Source organism: Diachasma alloeum, unplaced genomic scaffold, assembly GCF_001412515.2.
Source record: "Diachasma alloeum isolate Michigan unplaced genomic scaffold, Dall2.0 Dall_scaffold_00798, whole genome shotgun sequence".
Taxonomy (NCBI): Eukaryota; Metazoa; Arthropoda; class Insecta; order Hymenoptera; family Braconidae; genus Diachasma; species Diachasma alloeum.
In genome coordinates this window covers 211,097-235,352 of record NW_021680928.1, presented here as the reverse complement: position 1 = coordinate 235,352, position 24,256 = coordinate 211,097, and the positions used below count along the sequence as shown (strand labels likewise).

The 24,256-nt window shown below is 38.8% G+C and overlaps 1 protein-coding gene across 1 annotated transcript; it reads right to left on the bottom strand.

Annotated features, from left to right (window-relative positions):
- Window positions 1–143: 143 nt before the first annotated feature.
- LOC107044773 (odorant receptor 67c) lies at window positions 144–22,388 on the bottom strand. Its single transcript, XM_015266803.2, has 9 exons — window positions 22,228–22,388; window positions 21,534–21,653; window positions 21,356–21,473; window positions 13,955–14,222; window positions 9,774–9,875; window positions 9,625–9,715; window positions 9,415–9,551; window positions 346–478; window positions 144–276 (listed from the first exon to the last, which is right to left on the bottom strand). The coding sequence occupies exons 1-9, from the start codon at window positions 22,381–22,383 to the stop codon at window positions 226–228; spliced, it is 1,176 nt and encodes a 391-aa protein (XP_015122289.2). The 5' UTR covers window positions 22,384–22,388; the 3' UTR covers window positions 144–225.
- Between the last annotated feature and the right edge of the window lie 1,868 nt (window positions 22,389–24,256).

The following is a 24,256-nucleotide window of genomic DNA, read 5'->3' as shown; positions in this document are numbered from 1 at the left end:
ATGAATACTTTCTAGCTCATATACATTGGAATGATTTTCTATTGAAGATTATCATTGATAGTTGCGATTCGCCAAAAAAAAATGATGAGTGAGTTTTTGCCGATCGTCTCGAGATTGAAGGCATATTTTGCATTGGTAATTACCTGGTAATTGTGGATAAATGAGTCATTCGATATTCTAACGTTTTAATAATTAACAGTTTATTTAATACATTTCGGAGTATTTTTATTGTATTGCCAGGAATAGTGTGAAGTATGATGCCGCTGTCTTGAGGACCTGCATTAAAACGAAGGCAGAATTATATATCATACGAGAGATGACACAAAAATGAGTTGATAAATTTACCACAGCGTAAGTGTCCATATTCATGGCGATTATTTTTCCAGCTGTCAAGACGATCGGCGATTGACTCCTCATGAGCATCAGAGGCAGCAACTTCTGGGTCTTCTTTGTAGCGTCATACCAGGCTGAATTTGTCCTAGAAGGTCATGATAATGTTATGAATTACAAACCTCGGATACGTTCTACCATGTTGACGTTCATTTTTCTTTTCTTTTCTCTTTAATCCCTCCTCTGAAGCTACTTTCCTTCCAATTGTTTATCATTCTACTTCGTTTTTGGGTTCACAGCAAAAACGAGTATTTGAATTTCACACACCTTTTGTAGACATTTTTCAGACACTAAAAATCGTCTGAATAAAATGAAAATTTGTCTGAATTTCAAGCATGAATTAAGATGCTTCGGCACCTGTTCATCTGAAATTCAAACATTTGTTTTTGCTGTGTTGTTTGTTCCTGTCATTTTACCTTTCTTCCCCTTTTAATTTAATAAACTCTTTTTAATCAATTTCATGGGCTTTTCAATAAGATAAAAGACATGATTTTAGGATATAATTCAAAAATTGATAATTTTGGAAGATGTGAAGAACACTTTTTCCCAAAGAAATGTGCCTCTCTCCATTGAAATATGGGGATGACATTGGGAAGTCATTGAGGCATAAAGCGTGTACAATTAATGTTTCTTTATGGTGAATGAAATTTTTTTCATCAAACTGTCCATAAAACGTAGTTTTTTATTTCGTGTCCGTCAAATACCGTTTACGGACATTGTGAAGAAAAATTATGTTCGTCACTCGGTCGAAAACAACTTTTCTTACTCGTGTAATTGCATTTCTCGCCTTCGCCTCGGTCGGCAACCTTCACACTCGTCAGAAAAGTTTTTTTCCGGCCTTGTAACGAAAATAGCTATTTTGTCGCTCCGTTCGTGAAATCTCGGTTCACATACGCTGCGTCTGCGAAAAAGCCGCTCACGACTGCAGTGACGAAAAAATGCTTCGTCACTAAATCGAAAATAGCGATTGTCATCACAAGGCCAAAATAGCTATTTTCGTCACAAGGACGAAAAAATTTTTTCTGACAAGTGTGAGGGTTGCAGAACGAGGCGAAGCCGAGGAATGCAATGACACAAGTAATAGCTATTTTCACTCGTGTGGCTGGTTAATCCTCCCCTCGGCTCGGATGTCACGAGACCGAAACAGGGCTGCACTGTTAAAAATTTTCGCTTGAATTTTCCGTGCCAAATTCCGAAAAGTTTTATCGGGTTCAAGTTCCACTGAAATTTCAGGAAATCTCGTCATTGAAAAATTAAATATTCTATTGATTTTCTGTTCAAATGATCTAAAAATGAATAAAATACTTGATTTTTCAGTTCAATTATTCTATAAAAATTCGTGACATTTTGTTTCTGAATATTCATGTTCTACTGAAAATCCAATCAAGTTCTGAAGTTATCATCTTACTCCCACTTAAAACACATGAATTTCCTTGAATTCTACCTAAAACTAGAAATTTCATAACCCCGTTTCTCCTCAATCCGATTCAATGTCAGTCTTACGAGAATTACTAAAAATTTCTAAAAATAACTAAAAATTACTAAATTTCCAACGGTGTGCGCACGCTACCAAGACGATATCGTTCAAAAGTAATTGAGATCCCATAAAAAACAAAAAAAAATGATTTTTTTGTAGAAAAACGTGTGCCAAGACCGTATGCGTGTATGTATTGAATAGAAAAGTAAGACTACAAAAATGAACGAAATCAAAATGTAAAAATGCCAAGTCCAAATTTGTTCAGGAACTATCATCCGAACTACCATACAACATACGACATGATTAACAATCTGCAAAAAATAACAGCTACCATAATTCATTTGGTGAACGAACTTGGCGTGTCCGGGCAATAATTATTCATGAATTAGCGCCATTCTAATAAATGGAACTCTTTTCAATAAAGGGATTTCTCTTTCTTTTTAACTTCCTGACCCGAAGGAAGGGACACGCCAAGTACGTTCACCAAATGAATTATGGTAGCTGTTATTTTTTCCAGATTGTTAATCATGTCGTATGTTGTATGGTAGTTCGGATGATAGTTCATGAACAAATTTGGACTTGGCATTTTTACATTTTGATTTCGTTCATTTTTGTAGTCTTACTTTTCTATTCAATACATACACGCATACGGTCTTGGCACACGTTTTTCTACAAAAAAAATTTTTTTTGTTTTTTATGGGATTTCAGTCCTTTTTGGAGAGTTACCATCATCAAAATAATTCGATTCATTCCTGATTTCATGGATATAACTAATTACAACCCATTCATACGGAGGGGTGCTTGTACGTTGAGAATTGAAACTCACCTTCCACCGCCAAATTTCGGAAAATTTAAAATTGTCTCTCCCCTGTGAGTTTTTCAAGAATACCTCTGAGACTATGGGGGCTTTCGAATTATTGAAATCTTGATGGAGGGGCAGGAGGGCGAGTGTTATAGGTTGAAAATTCAAACTCACCCCTTACCCCTCAAAATTTATAAAATGCCCAATTCCCTCCCACCTCGTGAGTTTTTCCTGAATATCCCTGAAACTACGGGAGATTTTTTATGAAAAATTTGGGGGAGGGAGAGTGATAGCGGAGGGTTTCGAATTCTCCATGAACAATNTTGAAACTCACCTTCCACCGCCAAATTTCGGAAAATTTAAAATTGTCTCTCCCCTGTGAGTTTTTCAAGAATACCTCTGAGACTATGGGGGCTTTCGAATTATTGAAATCTTGATGGAGGGGCAGGAGGGCGAGTGTTATAGGTTGAAAATTCAAACTCACCCCTTACCCCTCAAAATTTATAAAATGCCCAATTCCCTCCCACCTCGTGAGTTTTTCAAGAATACCTCTGAGACTATGGGGGCTTTCGAATTATTGAAATCTTGATGGAGGGGCAGGAGGGCGAGTGTTATAGGTTGAAAATTCAAACTCACCCCTTACCCCTCAAAATTTATAAAATGCCCAATTCCCTCCCACCTCGTGAGTTTTTCAAGAATACCTCTGAGACTATGGGGGCTTTCGAATTATTGAAATCTTGATGGAGGGGCAGGAGGGCGAGTGTTATAGGTTGAAAATTCAAACTCACCCCTTACCCCTCAAAATTTATAAAATGCCCAATTCCCTCCCACCTCGTGAGTTTTTCCTGAATATCCCTGAAACTACGGGAGATTTTTTATGAAAAATTTGGGGGAGGGAGAGTGATAGCGGAGGGTTTCGAATTCTCCATGAACAATCCCCTGGTCCCCCTTNGTACGTTGACAATTCAAATTCACCCTGTTCCTCCAAATTTTGCGGCAGTAGACAATTCCCGTATATGCCTTGCCTTGGCACGTATCACCACCGCAATACTTGAACGTGGGGATAACCTAACCGTCACCCTCAGCGGTATGGAGTGCTCGATATCCACTATCGAGATATCGATATACTGAAATATCGAGATATAGCGACGGAATCCAAACAAAACAAGTCAGAAGGAGAACGTAAACATCGAAATGGATGAAAGATCGAGACATCGAAATCGACTCCAAAACAAAACAAAACAAACCACAATAAATGTGTTTTGATGAAATCCGTCGCACTGGCATCCTTATACACAGGAAAGTCGGAAAATGAGTGGAGGGGGAAGGCGCTTCGGAATAAGTATAGCGGTAGTGGCTATTGCACGCATACGTCTTGGCACGTATCACTACCGCGATACTTGATGATACCGAGTTGAGACTGCCTCGAGGGCAGGGTCAGGTAAAGTCTACTCTCGGAGCAGATTGTGCTCCCGACCTCAATTAGTGTGTTTCAATGGAGTGAATAGAGCGCATTATATCGGGCGCTGGGCCTCTACGACCCGGATCTTAAAGGCCCATCCCTATAGTCTAGGCCCTAGACTTTAGGGTGACACTTCCTCAAACATTTCTATCGTGGGTGCAAACACCCATGGTTTCATCGATCATCCCTTTCTCGCCCCCAAATCTCTACTTTATGTAGAATGAGATCTAATCACTACAACCTCAACCACAGCCTACATAGGAAAAACATAATATCCTCTCCATTATGTTACTGTCCGAGTAAATCTCCCGAAGAGCTAATCATGTATTCTGGTCATGTTCTAAATACTCCCAAGAACGCAGTACACTAATCAAAGCCTTAAATAAGGCAAAAATTAAAGATCGCAACATTACCAAGCTATTGACATCCCCCGATAATAAAATTGCCTACCTCCTATGCCATTTTTTAAAACACATAAAAAAAGAAATTTAAACATGTAGTTTACTCCCCACCCACCAACACTCACACCTTGGTGAACAGAAATGTCCCTAGACGGGATAACGGTCGTTAGACTATCGACTCCAGTTCTAAACCGCCCGTGCCATAAAAATCATATAATAATAATAGGGCGAGACTTCTGACGGCGTCTCGAAAGGGAATAGTACATTACATGTCCGAGCCTTGGAAAACAGATCACTGTCCCCCATGTGCAGGATGGCAAGCACATGGGGGAGGGTGATATGTTTTCCATGGCGAGGTGTGCATATTAATTTTTGTGTCGAGGGACCCGAAAACGAAAATGGGGATTTTCAGGTCCCGTGACACGAAAACACGCTTTTTGATCCGCGGACATTTCCGCGACGGAATTCCTAAATAAAAAGAAAACTACCCGAGTGGAAATTCTGGTCAGGTCTTGATCAAGTTTGGATCAGGTTAGACCTGACCACTGATCAGGTATTGATCAACTTGACGGATCCGGTCTTGATCAGACATGTTACGCCTCTGACCAATCCGGATTTGATCAGGATGAATGGATCCGAACTTGATCAAGTCAACTGTATGAAAACCGGATGACCTGTCTGTCAGTATCAATAACAATTATCAATGATAATTAATCCAAAACAAAAAATAATTCAATTCTTTCACCGTAGGCCGCCTCTCTTAATGAATCTCCACTGTTATTATCTCTGAAAAAGGTTATTATTTTTTTACCGATGCTGGGGATCGAATCGGGGATCCTATGATTACTAATTCTATACCCTAAGCACTACGCTATCGCGGTATTACTATTGAGTAAACTGTACATAGCCTATATGATTTCTATCGGGGTATTCGTTGAATTTACGATTATTCCTGATCTCGCCGATGTGCGTGTGTATTCTCAGAGATAAAATATGTTCAATTAAATATTTATTTATTTCATTAATTAATAATAATAATGATAATAACAATAACACTAATAAGTAAATAGACATTTGGTAATTTTTTTCTCAAGATCATTTGCGTGTAAGTTTGATACTCCTCTATTTACCGCAACTATTTACGTATTTACCGCAACATCATCCCTCCCTTTTATACATTTGAAAAGGGCTGGCTGTTAATTAAATTGATTAATTAAATTAAATTCATTAAATTGAATTAATTTAATTTAATTTATTTTAATTATAGTATAATGATCCTTTTTAAAGATTGAAAATAATTATGGATAATGGTTGATAAAACTTAATTTGAATAGTATAATAATAGTTGATTAAATTATCTCAGGGTAAGATCGTGGCTATCTGATCAGAACTTGATCTGAATCCGCCTGTAGTTTTCGGATCCGATCTGCTGGATCAGAACTTGGTCAGGTTTTCATCAGGCATCATCTGATCATGGCTACCTGATCAGAACTTGATCCGAACCCGCCTGTAGTTTTTCGGATCCGATCTGCTGGATCAGAACTTGGTCAGGTTTTCATCAGGCATCATCTGATCATGGCTACCTGATCAGAACTTGATCCGAACCCGCCTGTAGTTTTTCGGATCCGATCTGCTGGATCAGAACTTGGTCAGGTTTTCATCAGGCATCATCTGATCATGGCTACCTGATCAGAACTTGATCCGAACCCGCCTGTAGTTTTTCGGATCCGATCTGCTGGATCAGGACTTGGTCAGGTTCTCATCAGGAATGACCGGATCAGTCGAACCTTACAAAAACCTGATCAAGTTCTGATCGTGCTTCAGGTGGGCCTGAAGCAATTTCCACTCGGGTAAAGACAATTTTTTCAGTGACATTTGTATTGTTGACATCCGATCGGATAAATTATCCGATATTTTATGTGTTGGTATCAGATGGAGAACAGAAACTAGGGAAGCTTCCCGATAATCGCCTCGTTTTTTTTCTTCGTATCAAACTGTATTACCATTTGTATTATCACCCGTAGCCGCATTACCTCACACGAAATTTTCGTTCATCAGCGTTGAGACCTATAATTTATACACTCACCCGAGTGGAAATTTTGCTCAGATCCAAGTCAAGACCGGATCAGGTCAAACCTGACGATTGATCAGAAAATGATCTGAGGACTGGATCAAGTCCTAATCAGTCATGTAACGCGGTGTTTAATCAAGACTTGATCAGGCCTAACAGTTCCGGATTTGATCAAGCTGACGTATTCAAATCTGATGACCTGTCTGCTGGAGTCAATAATAATTATTAGTGATAACTATTTCAAAAGAAAAGATAATTCAATTTTTTCACGATAGATGGCCTCTCCTAATGCATCCCCTACCGTAATTACCGTTGAAAAAACTTTCGTATTAAAATTTTATCCATTTCATTAATGGATAATAATCCTGATAATCATAATACTAATGAACAAATGGGAGCTTGATAAGTTTTTTTCTAGTCAAGATAATTTGCTTGTGAGTGTGACACTTCGACTATATGTAGTTATTGAGCCACCCCTCCCTCTCTCCGCACAATTAATTAATTAAAAATTAAAAATGTTAATTAATTAAAAATTTGATCGTCGGAAAAGGTTTGTTCAAAATAAGATCAAGTAGACCGGATCCGAACCTTATCATTTTTTCTTCCATTAACCCCGTTCAAATGAAAATCAATTGCATCAAATCCGAATCGGATCAAATTGGGTTTTGGCAACCTGACCTCAGACTGAAATCATGTCTACCTGATCACAACTACATCTGAGCCCATCTGAAGTTTTTGGGATCCGATCGAGTGGATCAAAACTTGGTCAGGTCCTCATCAGGCGTCACCTGATCATGCCTACCTGACCAGAACTTGATCTGAACTCGTCGTTGGTTTTCGCGATCCGATCGACTGGATCAAAACTTGGTCAGGGTCTCATCAGGCGTCACCTGATCATGCCTACCTGACCAGAACTTGATCTGAACTCGTCGTTGGTTTTCGCGATCCGATCGACTGGATCAAAACTTGGTCAGGGTCTCATCAGGCGTCACCTGATCATGCCTACCTGACCAGAACTTGATCTGAACTCGTCGTTGGTTTTCGCGATCCGATCGACTGGATCAAAACTTGGTCAGGGTCTCATCAGGCGTCACCTGATCATGCCTACCTGACCAGAACTTGATCTGAACTCGTCGTTGGTTTTCGCGATCCGATCGACTGGATCAAAACTTGGTCAGGGTCTCATCAGGCGTCACCTGATCACGCCTACCTGACCAAAACTTGATCTGAACTCGCCGGTAGTTTTCGGGATCCGATCGATTGGATCAAATTTGGTCAGGGTCTCATCAGGCGTCACCTGATTACGCCTACCTGACCAGAACTTGATCTGAACTCGTCGTTGGTTTTCGCGATCCGATCGACTGGATCAAAACTTGGTCAGGGTCTCATCAGGCGTCACCTGATTACGCCTACCTGACCAGAACTTGATCTGAACTCGCCGGTAGTTTTTGGAATCCGGTCCACTAGATCAAAACTTGGTCAAGTTCTCATTAGAAATCACCTGATCAGTCAAATCTTACGAAAACTGGATTAAGTTCTGATCATACTTCAGGCAGACCTGAAGCAATTTCCACTCGGGCAGTGCCAGTATTTGTGGGTTTATCATGCCGTTGAAATTGATTACATCCCAGAAGGGGAAAAGTCTTTATTGCATGATGGTTTGTTATATCATTTCAAAACTGTGAATAAGGACAGTATCTCGTGGTGATGCATGTGTCATACACAATGCTGGTTACAATGTATATTTATTAATTAATGAAAATGGCGTGCTTCTATGAATCGAGGGGAATTTATTTGCTGGAATGGCGGAGTCAGTGTAATTGTCTGTACAATGTGAGTTATCGAATTGAAAATTGCGAATTAAACGTTATCTATGAATTCTGAGTTTTGTTCATTTTTTGCACTTAATATTGCTTCAGAAGGGGATGAAATTTGAATGGAACCTCCGGAAAATTTGTCCGTGGCTTTTTTGTACCTCGGGAATGATGGATGTTGAGAAAATTGTCGGTGGAAAAATTGTCAACGAAGAAATTATCGATAATATGGTCGCGGAAGTTTTGTCCGCGGATCAAAAGTTACGGAACCTCTCGCAGAGACCATCAGGGTCTCACGAGTGTGCTCAGGCGGATCATGCCGTACGAGGGTCAAACTCAGCATTTATTCTATCGAAAGACAAGGATAGAAATCGAATTTATGAGTATTCTTTCATTATTGGCTAGAATATATCGATTTGAAAACTTTCCAGAGACATTGAAAAATTAAATTTTTCATTTCTTTCCGCCCGCGTTATTTTCTATTTTTTAATTTCTTCTTGTTAAAATAAGATCATCAAACTTGAACATATTCATATCCCTTCCATATTTGAAGAAAAAACAGTAATTTCAAGTTTCCACTGATACAAATGAAAAAAAAATTTTTTTTTTCCATTTTCTAGCCGATTATCTCTTTTTAAAAATTTTCAGTCTCCAATTCGTTATTTTTGCTATTCAATGCCATTCATTATATTCATCATTCTATTAAAAGACGAGGATGGAAATCGAATTGATGGGTATTCTTTCATTATTCGAAAAGATATTTGATGGTGTTATTCGTCGGTAGGGCCGTAAATGGTGCACTTATACAGTTGCCAAAAATATATATATCAAGAATAACAATGAATCGAAGTTACTTAATCTAATCCTAAAGACGGAAAAGACGAAAAAAATAAAATAAAATAATATAGTATAAACTAATCTAGCAACGGGCGCGAAGCGAATACTTTATGTGTGAGTAATTAAATTTGAAAAATGTGGAGAAGTGAATTCAGCGTACAGAGACTCTTTAACCTCGTAACTGGCGTCCATAAGTCGTTGAGCTGCGTAGCACTCAACGAATAGATGTACACTCTGCATAACCACGAATATAGCATACTTGATGACTTTCTCTATAGCATCCTGATTAATGACCACCTAGAATCGTTTGAGTTAGAGCAATCAAGTGAGCTAGATATCCTCTGAGAATATTGATGACAATCTATTTCACCTGCACACCGGTTATGCTCATCATGATCATATTCAGTCCGATGACCGCAAAGAATGTCCAGAGGTAGATGTCTCTGACTTGCTCTGCAAAACTTCATACGATTTTTATCATCCATAATTCAACATTACACTATGATTATTATCACGCACTATATTGCACGGCTGTGAATTGCTGCGCAGCACTTCAAGTACTCAAAACCGAAGTCACTTCTCTCAGACTTGTTGTGCGGAGGCAGATGTTCTATTGCATACCTTCGAAATAGAAAAGAACAATTTCTTTATAAGTTGGAAAATAACAAAATTTGGGAAAATTATGTTTTTGTAAGGAGGATGAATCTCCAAAAAAAGATCTCTTGACCCTTTCTCTGAATTGATTCTTAGCTTTTACGCGCAAGAAATAATTTAATAGAAAAATCTAGCGAATTCGCTAGATAATTCTGTTGAATTTCTGTTGAACTTTCTATTATTTTTCAGTCGATTCTATTGAAATGTTCAATAGAAAATATTCTATAGAAAAAGTCGACAGAATTCTATTTTTCTATACTACTTATTCTATCAAAATATTTTCCATAGAATTTCCTCGGCTCAGATTTTCCAATTTTTTTTTCACAAACGATGAGAAAAGAATCAGCAGACTAATCTGGTATGTATGTGACGTCAAAACACGTATACGTGGATTTTCTATATTCGCTTCAGAACGCTAGCTCCTTTATATTTGAAGAAATTCTAATAAAACGGATTAAGCCCCGTTTTTCTCTAAGGGTTATAGAAGCCGAAAAAAACAAGAAACGTCAGAATGTAATTCTGGGCATTTCAAAGTAACTAAGAAGACCATAAAATTCCTCAATTTTTTTTTCGTAATTTTCAATGTTATCTTATAAATTGGAACAATTGTTAGGAGAACGTTGCGTATAATTGGATTTATGTTTTCATGTAAATCGTTGGTATCACGGGGGTTATGGAGGGTCCATGTGACATTCGTAACCTAGCCCGACTTTAACATCATGCATAAGGATGCAAAAAAACAAAATGCTTCAGGTATTGAATGCAATTGTATTTGGAATGAAGGATATTTTTCGGATTATAATGGACACTCCTTTATTCTCCCATTCCATAATTCCCACTCTACTCCCCTCGAGGCCTGCTCTTTCTCAACATTCTCCCCCCACTCCTCATTGATCGCTTATCCTCCTTTGTGACGTCATGCGCTATGGATTGCGTAGTGGGTCACAGATGGATAATGGTTGGGAAATCTTGTCCTCCCACTGCCACGATCCTCTCCACTATTTAGTCCGTAAATTAGGGGGGTTTTTGCACACATTTTAGGTTGCAATGATTTTTTCATTGGATTCTATGTTTTTCGACCTGCTGAATCTGAATATGAAGGTCCGTGGCTCGAATTCCTGTGAGTTTTTTTGTTATTAACAATTTTTTAATAAATAATTGAAAAATCGCATTTTCGGGTCGGGAAATTTTTTTTCTGTAATATATACGCTATTTTAAGGGGGGTATATCCTGAGCCATTTTTTCGGATTCACAAAGGTTCCATCGATAAAAAATCATAAACAAATGATTTTTCTAGGTATTTTCGAAAATATTGATTATTATTTTTTTTTGTATTTCACGTTGTTGCATGAGTTATTTATATGATACATCATGAATCATGGAGGAAAGAACTCAATTTATAGTAAATTAGTCATTTTTCAATAATTTGTTAAATTTGTTTAAATTAAAAAAAAACAATTTTCGACGGAGAAAAAAATTTTTCTGCATGTTAGAAGCAATTTGAAAAAGGTAAGTCCTCATAATATTTTCCCTAAAGTCAACCATTTGTTGATAAAAAAATTATTTATTATTTTTCAATACTCGCATAGAACGAGTATTTAATCCCACATCTTCGATCCGCAGGATTTTCTCTTTTTTAAATTTCGGTTGAATTTGTGAGGAATTAATTTCTTCATAATTTTTTTATGAACAAATGGTTGACTTTAGGGAAAATATTATGAGGACTTACCTTTTCCAAATTACTTCTAACATGCAGAAAAATGTTTTTCTCCGTCGGAAATTTATTTTTTTTTTATTTAAACAAATTATTGAAAAATGACTAATTTACTATAAATTGAGTCCTTTCCTCCATAATTCATAATGTATCATATAAATAACTCATGCAACATTTGTTTATAATTTTTTATTGATGGAACCGTTGTGAATACGAAAAAATGGCTCGGGATATACCCCCTTTAAAATGGCTTATATTTTACGGAAAAAATTTTTCCCGACCCGAAAATTCGATTTTTCAATTATTTATTAAAAAATTGTTAATAACAAAAAAACGCACAGGAATCCGAGCCGAGGACCTTCATATTCGGATTCAATAGGTCGAAAAACAGAATCCAATGAAAAAATCATCGCGACCTAAAATGTGTGCAAAAACCCCTCTAGCTTATGGACTAATTCCCAGATTTCCCTTCTCTAATGTCGCCTAAACTGGCGGAGTGGGGGTTTCTCCTTTACTGGCATTTCACGTGAAATGGCTTCAAGGGCACCCCCCGAGCTGTGGGAATTAAGGAGAGTCCAATGTATTCCTCGAGAGTGGATCGCGGGCGGTCGGGATGCAGTATTTAAAGTTCACAATTTTTGGAAAAAGGAAAATTCAGTATGCAATATCCATAGTAGGGATGTGCAAATGACCATCATTTTTTTGGTCGTATGACAATTTTACGACAGTCATGTGAATTAATTTTTCATTACAATTTAAATAGAACCGCATTATTTCAGCTATTTAGACGAGATATGACGCTCACATAGAATCTATGTCACAAAAAATTGTCACGAAATTGAGAAGTCATCATGAAATATCGAATAGTGTAACATTTTTACTGTTATTCAGATGGATTATGATGGTTACATAAGTTTTATGTCACAATAAAGGTCATAATCGAGGAGTGTGATCAGAAAATTTTATCAAATCAAAGAAGTATATACTTTTCATCAACGTTTTTTTTATTGACTGCCAGTCTATAATGTCGTCACTAATTGGTCATGTGACGAAAATTTTGTGGCAGATGATCTATTTAGTTGGAATATGACCATCATATTGTAATGCCGTGATTATTTGGTCATTAGCCAAAAATTGTCATAACTGAAAATTTGAAATTTAAAGAGAATTAGAATTTAGCGAGAAAAAATCCCACGCCGCCAAGCCGGCATTTGAACCCTGATCTTCCAGTTATCGTCGCCGCCAGGAAAGAACAATCTTGGATCTGAGTGGTGGGGGACGTCGAGTCGGAGCTAAATTGGAAAGAGTGAGGGTATACCCAACCACGATCATCCTTCTGTGGTGAGAACTATACGTGTCAGGGGGCCTATTCTCGAAATATTTCCGTGCGCGGAATCGACTCCGTTGACGGAACGCCTATATGATTCCTATACGCAATTCGTCTACGAAGCCACTTCCGTGCACGGAAATATTTCGAGAATAGGCCCCCAGGCACTCTTCCAACTAAGCTACCAGTAACTACGGAAATTCTCCCTCCAAATTCATCTCACAACACCGCCTAACCACCTTTAGGCATCAAATAAATTTAGAGAGAATTTAAAGGATTTTTGTCATGCGACGGTAATATGACGTTTCATAAAATTTTTGCACATCTCACATCCACAGCTGGTGTGCAATATTCGATATACAACTTCTTCTAGCTTAACACGTGACCCCAAATGCTGCATTCTTATTGGTCGTGATGTACACTCGGGCAAACATCAGCTAAATTGGAAATTTCATGAATTTTTTGCCCCTGAATTGAACTTGACGTCACTCTCTTGAAAATTATTGCTGAACTGTCCGTGAAATTTCAATTCATTTCCAGCAATATACCATCTCTCTATATAATAATTTTGTAAATTAAGACAACGCAAAAATTTTCAGGGTTCACGAGAGTCATAAAGGTCAGGAGGGTCACAAAGGTTATAGAGGTCACGAGGGTCAAAGGGATCACGAGAATCAAAACATTTATGAGGGTCACAAAAGTCACTAGGGTCAAAATATGGATCACGCGAATCAAAATAGAGGTCCTCATCTCGTATCTCTTATCTCAAGGTCACGAGAGTTCGATGGTCACAAAGTTCACAAAGGTCACGAGGATTACAAGGGTCATGCGGGTCACAAGGGTCAGAATGTCCTCTCACCATTTATTGAACCTTCAACATACCCAAGCAGCCGCACCACAGATTGGGGGGAAGCGAGCGAAGCGAGCAGGGGCGAAGCCCCCTAGTAAAATAATGATTTTCAGAATTTTTATCCCTTAAACGATAATATTAAACAGTCATCTCACCGTAATCCTTGGAATAATCCGACGGCATGTTCAGAATACAGAAAAAGCAGTAGATCGCAGGAGCCAACGACAGTCATGAACACGAATATGAAGCCCGTAGATATCAGCAAGATTGGATAGTACCAATAATCAACGTCGAGTAAAGAGCTGAATTCCATCGGCATCGCGAACGTTTTTTCAACAGTTACATTACCGTAGATAAGAGGGTAGAGTAGCTTCCGTTGAATTGGTTCCGTGGCGAAGCTGAAAGTGCCGAAGTACACAGCCCCTGCAAGCTCCTCCAATTACAGTCCAGGCTTTATATAAGATATCTCTCTATAAGATCACGTATGAAAAAATCCTATGGAGAAACCGAACATTGCCTATAGGATTTTTCAGATAGGATTTCCTATAGGCTTTCTTACAAGATTCCCTATTAGGTTTTTTCTATTGGATTTCCTACAGGATGTGTTATAGGATTTCCGATAGGATATCCTATAAGAGTATAGGATGTAATAGGAGGGATTATAGGATGTCTTATAGGATTTCCTATAGGATATCCTATAAGATTTTCAATAAGATTTCCTATGAAATTTAGGATCATAAGGGTCCGAATGAGTGTCATATAAGGATTCTATAGAGGTCATATGAAGGTCGTATAAGGATCATGAGGGTCATGTGGAGATCATGTGAGGATTAAATGATCTTCATATTACCCTCACATGACCCCCATATAATTCCTATATAACCCCCATATTACCCTTAAATGACTAATATGACCCATATACAGGGTGTTTCAAAACAACCTTTAAACCTCTCGTGGGTTGATGCATGAGAATATGAGGAATTCGGGAAAAATATTTAAAAAATTCCCGGTTGCCTCAAATTTGAACTATTAACGATTGAAAGTGACCAATAGCGGCGACGGATTATGGCGCCTGGGCCGGGGTGGGGACGGAGCGAGACGACGCGGCAACTATGTCGCTGGGGCAGCGTTCACGCCCGCGTCATGAATCTATTATGACGCGGTGGGTAAAGAAGGGATTTTTCTGATCATTGGTGAGAGGAATAAAATTTTGAATGGGCAATCCGCAAATGAGTTTATAATTGGCTTCCTGATTAATACAGGGCAGTTATCGTAATAGCCACGGGAATTGAAACTAAAGTTTCATGACAGCGCCGAGTTTTGTAACCTCTAAAATCTTTATCTGAAAATTTTAGAGAGACTTCATGCATATGTGCATAAAAATTGAATTTTCCTGGAATGAACAATCCGAGGTGATTTTCATTCGACGAGATCGATATGATTCCGTGTTATTCTGCGCTGATTCAAATCCGAACAATACAGTCTCAGCAGGTTTTCAGATTTTGATAAATTCCTGAGGAATTTCCTCAATAAATTCATGAGGAATTTCCTCACTAAATTCCTGAGGAATTTCCTCAATAAATTACTGAGGAATTTCCTCACCAAATTCCTGAGGAATTTCCTCAATAAATTCCTGAGGAATTTCCTCAATAAATTCCCGAGGAATCTCCTCAATAAATTCCTGAGGAATTTCTTCACTAAATTCCTTAGGAATTTCCTCACTAAATTCCTCAGGAATTCCCGCAATAAATTCCTGAGGAATCTCCTCACTAAATTCCTGATGAATTTCCTCACTAAATTCCTGAAGAATTTCCTCACTAAATTCCTGAGAAATTTCCTCACTAAATTCCTGAGGAATTTCCTCAATAAATTCCTGCGGAATCTCCTCAATAAATTCCTGAGGAATTTCCTCACTAAATTCCTGAGGAATCTTCTCACTAAATTCCTGAGGAATTTCCTCACTAAATTCCTGAGGAATTTCCTTAATAAATTACTGAGGAATTTCCTCACTAAATTCCTGAGGAATCTTCTCACTAAATTCTTGAGGAATCTCCTCAAAACATTCCTCAGGAATTTCTTCAAAAAATTCCTACGGAATCTCCTCACTAAATTCCTGAGAAATCTCCTCAAAACATTCCTCAGGAATTTCTTCAAAAAATTCCTGAGGAATCTCCTCACTAAATTCCTGAGGAATTTCCTCACTAAATTCCTGACGAATCTCCTCGATAAATTCCTGAGGAATCTCCGCAATAAATTCCTGAGGAATCTCCTCAATAAATTCCTGAGGTATTTCCTCAATAAATTCCTGACGAATCTCCTCAATAAATTCCTGAGAAATCTCCTCGATAAATTCCTGAGGAATTTCCTCACTAAATTCCTGAGGAATTTCCTCACTAAATTCTTGAGGAATTTCTTCAATAAATTCCTGAGGAATGTCCTTGATTGATTCCTGAGGAATTTCCTTGACAAATTCTTGAAGAATGAAAAATGTAATTTACTACAAAGTATGCAAAATATTTTGTCGCATAACATCTGTAAATCGGTAACTCATACAAGGCTCTTCTGATTGTGATGAAAACGGAATAATTCCATCGTTTCTCTTCAAAAACCATCAACTTTGTAAGAATCATGCTATTTCGTGACGTTTTCCCATAAATTTTTTTTATCAGAAAATCGGAAAACCTGCTGAGACTGTATTGTTCGGATTTGAATCAGCGCAGACTAACACGGAATCACATCGATCTCGTCGAATGAAAATCACCTCGGATTGTTCATTCCAGGAAAATTCAATTTGTATGCACATACACATGCATGAAGTCCCTCTAAAAATTTCAGCTAAAGATTTTAGAGGTTACAAAACTCGGTGCTGACATGAAACTTTAGTTTCAATTCCCGTGGCTATTACGATAACTGCCCGGTATTAATCAGGAAGCCAATTATAAACTCATTTGCGGATTGCCCATTCAAAATTTTATTCCTCTCACCAATGATCAGAAAAATCCCTTCTTTACCCACCGCGTCATAATAGATTCATGACGCGGCCGTGAACGCAGCCCCAGCGATACAGTTGCCGCGTCATCTCGCTCCGTCCCCACCCCGGCCCAGGCGCCATCATCCGTGGCCGCTATTCGTCACTTTCAATCGTTAATAGTTCAAATTTGAGACAACCGGGAATTTTTTAAATATTTTTCCCGAATTCCTCATATTCTCATGCATCAACCCACGAGAAGTTGTGACGGAATTTTCGAGAATTCCGCCACCTGTACACAACTTAGTCGTAGAATTAAGTAAATCGTAAGACTGAGTCGGTAAGTGTAAATTTATTTTGATCTTTTTGGAGAGAGAGTCGCGATTCCTTGAACCCCAAAGTTAGCACCCCTACCGAAGGGCGATGCAACACCCCCTTTTAGCTCCAGCTCGTAGAAATCGGTCTCCAAGAACATCAGGAAGGGCCTCGCGGGGAAAACAACGTTCAATTTTTATAAATAATCAAATTCACGTGTCGATACACATTAAAAACGAGTAAAAAGTAAAATCTCCGGTTCAAGTCATATGAAAGTTTTGTTTTCTTTTAGTTTCAGTTATCGTTCTGGTTTACTTCGGATTTTAGGGGAAAAATTTTCGGTTTTATGGTTGAGGGAAAATTTACAGTAATTGTATTTTCCTAGTTATATTTTTGTATTTTGAAATCTCGCGAATCCTGAGAGGGACGACGATCCACCGCGGTTCAGAGCCGATACACCGAGCTTCCCGGTGAGATCTCGCTGATCTCATTGAGTCCGGCTGCTGATCACAGAGGTTGAGGTGAAATACTCACGCTCCCTGGCTAAGGCATTTCGTGGAGTCGTTGGAATCACCAGTGCAGCTGGAAGGCCATGTGGATGAACATAGCCCACTCGTCTGCATGGATCGCCATGGGCTATTCTCTCTTTAGATTTGTTCACGGTGACTCCAGGATGACTCCCGGGAGAGTGACAGCAGCGAAAAGTGCACTCACTCAGGGGTGAAGTGCATTCGCGAGGAGAAAAGGCGAACAACTGCCTTAATTCCCCCTTTCCGAACCTCCAGATAACTATCGTTCAGCCATTATGGATAAAAACCCCTTGGGTTAATTCATAAAAGATATAATTAACGGCGGAATGCCTAAAATAAATCTAAAACCCATTTGAATCAAAATCCCCGCGTGCTCGGTTACATGAGCCCGCCCCAGCGGCAGCTAGACGGCGTGCCAGTCGCGCCACCCAGCTGAGAACCTCCGCCGGTTAGACGCAGTTTACGAGAGAGTTGGACCCGAGCAACCACTGCGATAACATCCCCGAGAATATTGACAGCGATCGAGGGAGTTGGTAGAGACCATCGCCGAGGGCCCACACGAGGAACATGGTAAGTACATTTTCATTCACCATGTGCACTCTCTCCCGAGGAGGGAAGTGCATTTATTCCCAGTGTGCCCAGTGATGACCTCCGGGAAAAGTGCACCGACGTTCACAGGAGTGACGCCGAGATGCATTCCCAACCTCCAAAACTCCTCTGAGCGGGTGGATAAATGCACCACTGAGTGCATAAAACCCTCGTTCAGCTCTCCAGACCTCTCCCGAGTGATAAAACCCCAGTGAAACCCAATAGATAGTGAAAATGGACAGTGAGACCCAATAAAAGGCCGCACATGGCCCATGCCCTGCCATGGCGCCATTGTGCCCTCTCCACTCACCAGGAGGTCTTGTGAACAATTAATGCACCTTCTGAGTGCATAATTAGTTCACTAGGACTCTCGAGAACGCATGGGGAATGTCCAGTGCCAATTTTTAGTGGGGAAAAGTGGATAAAACAGGCCCACAAGTGCACACATGCGCCTCACGTGCCGTGGGTGACGCTGTCGTGCACATGGCGGTTTTTCCTCTTTCCAGAGCGAATTGAAGCCTCAAATGAGTGCTCTTCTAGCTCAGTAAAGTTCCCCCAAGGTTTCAATGGATTAATTTAAAATTTCTTGGAAGACGAGACCCCGAAAATCATGACATTGAAGCGCGTGAGCCCCAGGAATTTCCCTGTGACGCTACGACGCTCTTGATGGAGGACGGACTCGAATATGGGGCAAAATGGTACTCTTAAGTGACATTTGCACACTTGAGTCCCTCGCCCATTAATCGTCATTTATTATTCTGAGGAGATTCGCCGAGATCATCGCATCGGAATTGATATAGCCTTCGGATCCTCCAGCACTCCAGTTTCTGGACGATGCGGAGAGATCGTTGGCCTGGACTCTTCGGACCCCCCATTCCCTTCGCAATAACCTCTCTCTCAAGGTCAATTTACGTACTCTCACTCTCGGGAATTTAATCGAATTTAATTTTGTTAAATTCAATTGAAATTAATTTATTTTATTTATGAAGAGTAGAAATTCTATTGGAGTTGAAGTATTATTGAGGAATTGAATAAATCGCGGAGTAAATTTAAAAGTAATTCTCTCATCCCCTATTTAATTAACTTTCTGATTCTTCCTTTTGATTTTTTTGTGTCTTTTGGGTAAATTCGCGACATCCTTCCTAAGACCGAGCGACCGATCCTACCCCGCTCTCCGAATACCTCCGAGCTAGTCGAGCTAATTCCGCAACCTCTCCCTTGATCTCCCCAATTATGGCTAAGTTTTCGTATGGTTCGTATGGTTCTCTTTAATGCGGTTTGTTGACACCGCTGGAACAAAAGTCAGCTGGCGCCCGACAACATTTTTCTCGTTTTCCCGTTTATTTCGTTTATTCGGTTTTCGAGGATTTTCGTGGGGACATCGAGGAGCAGAGGCCGAAGGTGACAATACTCCGGCTGTTTTGAGTTTCGCATCGAGTTATGGATAAGTCTACGGTTTATATTTTAAGTTTTGAGGTTCACGTGGGTTAGTGCCGTCACAAGATTTAAAGGTTGTTTTGAAACACCCTGACCCCCATATGACACTTTTGACTAAATTTTATAGGGAATCCTGTTGAAAATGTCATGAAATCCTATGAAAATCCTATAGGACATCCTATAAGAAATACAATAGGAAACACCTGATAAGGAATCCTGCAGAACAATACTATCTGGAAAAGTCTATAGGAAATGTTCGAATCCTCCATAGGGTTTCCTATAGGAAATCCTACAGGATATGCTATAGGAAATCCTATAGGATATGCTATAGGAAATCTTATAGGATATGCTATAGGAAATACTATAGGATATGCTATAGGAAATACTATAGGATATGCTATAGGAAATACTTTAGGATATGCTATAGGAAATCCTATACACAGAGAAAAAAGTGTTTCAAAAATTAGTGTACTATTCACCAACGCTGGGGTATAACAGGGGGTCATCGAAAAATTCGTATGTGGCACCCCACATTTTAGAACTACTTCGCGCGATGCCCGTCAAACTTCGGGCGCCACATACGAATTCTCTAGTGACCCTTTATTATGTCCCAGCGTTAGTGATAGCATTTTCGATTTAGGTTGCTCTACGCCGGAGTGGGGTACCCTACGCCGGAGTAGAGTAGAACTAAATCGAACATAACGCGGGCAATTTGAAATATTTGCAGAAAAATTAATCAAAGTCACAAAGGAGAAGGATATTTGTCAGAAACTAACAAACTATTAGATATACTATTGACCATTACCTTTTTATGAATACTATCCTCCTCTTTTAACATTTTTATTCATTTTACTGCAAATATTTCAAATTGCCCCCTGTTATGTTCGATTTAGTTCTCCGGCGTAGACCAACCTGAATCGAAAACGCTATGAGTAACACAATAATTTTTGGGGGGACTCTCACGGAATTATGGTGTTTTTCTCTCTGCGTAGGATTTTTTCATACGTGTCGATACCTCGAGCTACGAGCACTCGAAGCCTACTTCCACTCTCGAAACTTTTATCACCTCCGGAATGTTTAGTTCTGCAATTTTTTTATAAGACACCTATGGCCTCGATTACTTTTCAAGGGGAAAAGACTGATTATAAGGATCAAACGGAGTTAAGGGTCAAATGGACGGGACTAACGAAGTGATCATAACCGTCGAATGGCCTTAAAGGTCAAAAGTTTAAACATGAGAGTCGACTAAAGTCATCAGAAGGGTTTGACAATCCCGCACAGCAAAAACGAATATTTGAATTTCACACATCTTTTCTAGACATTTTTCAGACATTAAAAAACGTCTGAATAAAATGAAAATTTGTCCGAATTTCAAACATGAATTAAGATGTTTGGGCACCTGTTCGTCTGAAATTCAGACTGATTTTCATTTTATTCCGACATTTTTTAGTGTCTGAAGAATGTTTACAAAAGGTGCGTGAAATTCAGTCATTCATTTTTGCTGTGCGATGAGGGTCACCTCTTTTGATCGATGCCATAATTATTAAACTGATGACGCAGAATTATCTTAATCTGATCTCTATTTTACTCCTCTTTATAAGTGCGGGTAGTGGGGGTACACGGATTCCTGGAATTCCACTCTTCTATTGTCCCTAAGGTATCTTATATAAAGTCTTGACTGTACCCATAATCATCAGTACCGAAACAATTCAACTCACCCAAATATAGAATCGAAGCCTTCCTGCAGAGTTCGCTGTGATAGTGCAGCAACTGTTGTCCGTTGGTTCGGGGAAAGATGATCCAATTTTCCTCGATCAAATCCAAGAGATGAATCAACTAAAGTCAATGGAAATTCATTACCAAGTTGAGATTAATTTATTGATTTTTTTCACTTACTGTCCTCGAATGAAAGCAATTATTCACGAATTTCGCTATTAGTATGGCATCCACGAGGAAAGGGCTCAAAGTGTCCAGAAGGATTTTCAAATCGTTGCGATAGGTGTACACAGCAATGAACTGTTACGAAATGAGAATGATAATGATAATGGTAATTTCTTCACGGAAAATGTCTTCTTCAAATTCTACTTATTGTCCTTGAACTTCGAAATGATAAATAATGATCAGTATTAAGGTCTCACTTCATCTGTCAGTGCCAAAGAGTAATGCCGCGAGACGCCAGAGAAACGAGACGAGACGAGACGAGACGAGAAGAGCCATTCAAAACAATAACAGAAACAAGACGAGCTGAGAAAAGCTGGTCGCGAATGAGAGAAACGAGAGGGGAGACGAGAGTCGAGAGAGAGCCTCCACCTCTCTGCCGCTAGATGTATTTTTTTTCGAGACGAGACGAGAGCAATTCGAGAGAAACTGTATCTTTTCGTCTCGTCTCGTCTCGCGGCATCACTGGTTCCAAGTCTCACTCAACCAGGAAATCTTTAGTTTTTCACATATATATCAACATGAAAAATTACCAGTGGAATTATAAAAAAATCAGCAGTTGAATACCGTGTTGACTGTATAAAATAACAGTTGAATAGTGCAATTCTACTGGCTGAAATTTGGATGGGAAAAATTCTGGATCTTTATGTACCTGTGGTGTTAATTGAAGGCTGATGATAACGAATAAACAGCTGCGATAAATGACGAGTTCTTTCGTACTCTGATGAGGCCATTGTCCCACGAGACTCGTCATAGTCTTCGTGAGTTTGTAGTACGGATGGTCGAAAAAATTTACAGTTTTCCCCATGCCTTCAACTCGTTCGCGTCATACAATTGAAAAATGATTGATATCGCCGCGTTTAGTTCCTTGCTTCCCCCCATCGTTCACGGTTTTATCTCTCTCCAGAGAAAATAACGCCTGTGATTGACAGCTAGATTGGCCTGCATAATCTTCCGGTGAAATCAGTTGATTTCAGGCGGAAAGAAAATTAACGGTATTTTTACCTGGTAATTTTCCTCGATTTGCTGTTTCAATTCTTCATCAAATTGTTATACATAATAGCCCTTAATTTGCGGGTAATTGACAGTTGCCGAAGTGATGCATAATAAATTGGCGAGGATAGCAAGGGTTTGGAGGAAGGAGAAGGGGTCTCTGAAACGAATCCATTATTCTTCTTCTGGAAATATGAGCGGGAGCTCGGAGACGTTCACTTCGAGATATATCGACGAAGGTGACTAATGACACGACTGGCCCATACGTCTAGATGTGGCAATACAAATTTTCTTTGGATTCTGCTAATTGTGAGGAAAATTGTGAGTAAAATTTCAGATTATTATATCGATCCTCTGATTTTTTATGCTTAAAAAATAGTTTTTTTCGATTTTTTTTGAGTACTTCAAAGCTAATTAAAAATCTTTAAAAATTCTGAAAAATCAAAAAAAATATTAAAATTGAAGGGAGAAATTTTTAATTCATTTTTAATTGTTAAATAATATTCTTGATCGACACTTCTTTTTTTTAAAATCATTCTTATAGGTAAAGATTTTTCTACCACTTTGATAAAAATTTACGAGATTCTAGCCTCAATTCCCCACATTTTGAGAAAAAAAAATTCGAAAATTCCACCTGCAACGCATTTAAAAAAAATTAATACGTCAAATTTTTGCGTTTTTTCATGGATTTCATGGAGATCATCCCTACAGGTTAATCATCCCTACAGGTCTGTTAATTGATTACTATATTCAATCTAGTATTGTGGCCCATTATACTTTTGAAGGAGAGCAACTGCTGGGCAAAATAGCTAGCAATGCAATAAAACGATTTGAGTTGACTGAGTTCTTAGCTGAGTTTTCAGGCAATATCTCCGAATCTAAGAAAGATAGCAAAATTTTTGTAACGCCCTTTTTTTGTAAATTTTGATTCCCTTTACAAGAAAGATTGTGAGAAAAAAATTGGTATCTGTCTTACATTCCGAGATATTCATTGAAAACTAACCAATATCAAAATTAACTTGAACCGTTTTGCTGCTATGCTACTGAAATGGAACATAAGGTATGATGGTATTCCGAGTCAGAATAAAACCCGAGTCAAAATTTTACCGGGTCTCCCGACATAGTTTCAACGTTTTGAACCTACATTGCTTTGATGTTCAAATTCTCCGCCGAATTTTCACCGTACTTTCAACCTATATCAACGTTAATGACGTTTTTTTTCTGTTAACGTACGTTTTAAGCTTCGATTGCCAAAATTTGATTGTATCAAAGTAATTATTGACGATAATTAAAATTTCATTGCCGTGTTAAAGACTCACGTAATTAAATTATTAGTGTTAATACATTAATAACATTAGTTCGAAGTTCAATCGAAAATCAATTTCGAAAATGAGTCAAGCCAAATTGTGAATACCCCATGCACATGTTCTCGTGACCATCTAGACAATGAATCACTAAAAAAATCACTAACAGACTTGAAGCCCAGGATAAAGAAAATCGTAAGAACAGATTAATTTTCAGTGGACTTGCGGTGCCTGTCAATGATGTTGTGGGCTCTATCTCAAAGATCCTGGATGAAAAGTTTGGCTATTCTGGTCCTGTAATGAACGTCAAAATCCTTCGCAGGGCAGATAATGACAAAGTCACTATGATTGGAGCCTCGTTGCTGTCCTGGGAGGCAAAGGTGA

What these genes read in the sequence shown, in the direction of transcription:
- LOC107044773 (XM_015266803.2), bottom strand. Translation starts at nt 22,383, where the DNA reads ATGGGGAAAACTGTAAATTTTTTCGACCATCCGTACTACAAACTCACG. An exon ending in ATTCACAGCCGTGCAATATA is followed by an intron (nt 9,716 to 9,773) that starts GTGCGTGATAAT and finishes AATCGTATGAAG; the next exon opens with TTTTGCAGAGCAAGTCAGAG. An exon ending in TACGAGGTTAAAGAGTCTCT is followed by an intron (nt 479 to 9,414) that starts GTACGCTGAATT and finishes ATGACCTTCTAG; the next exon opens with GACAAATTCAGCCTGGTATG.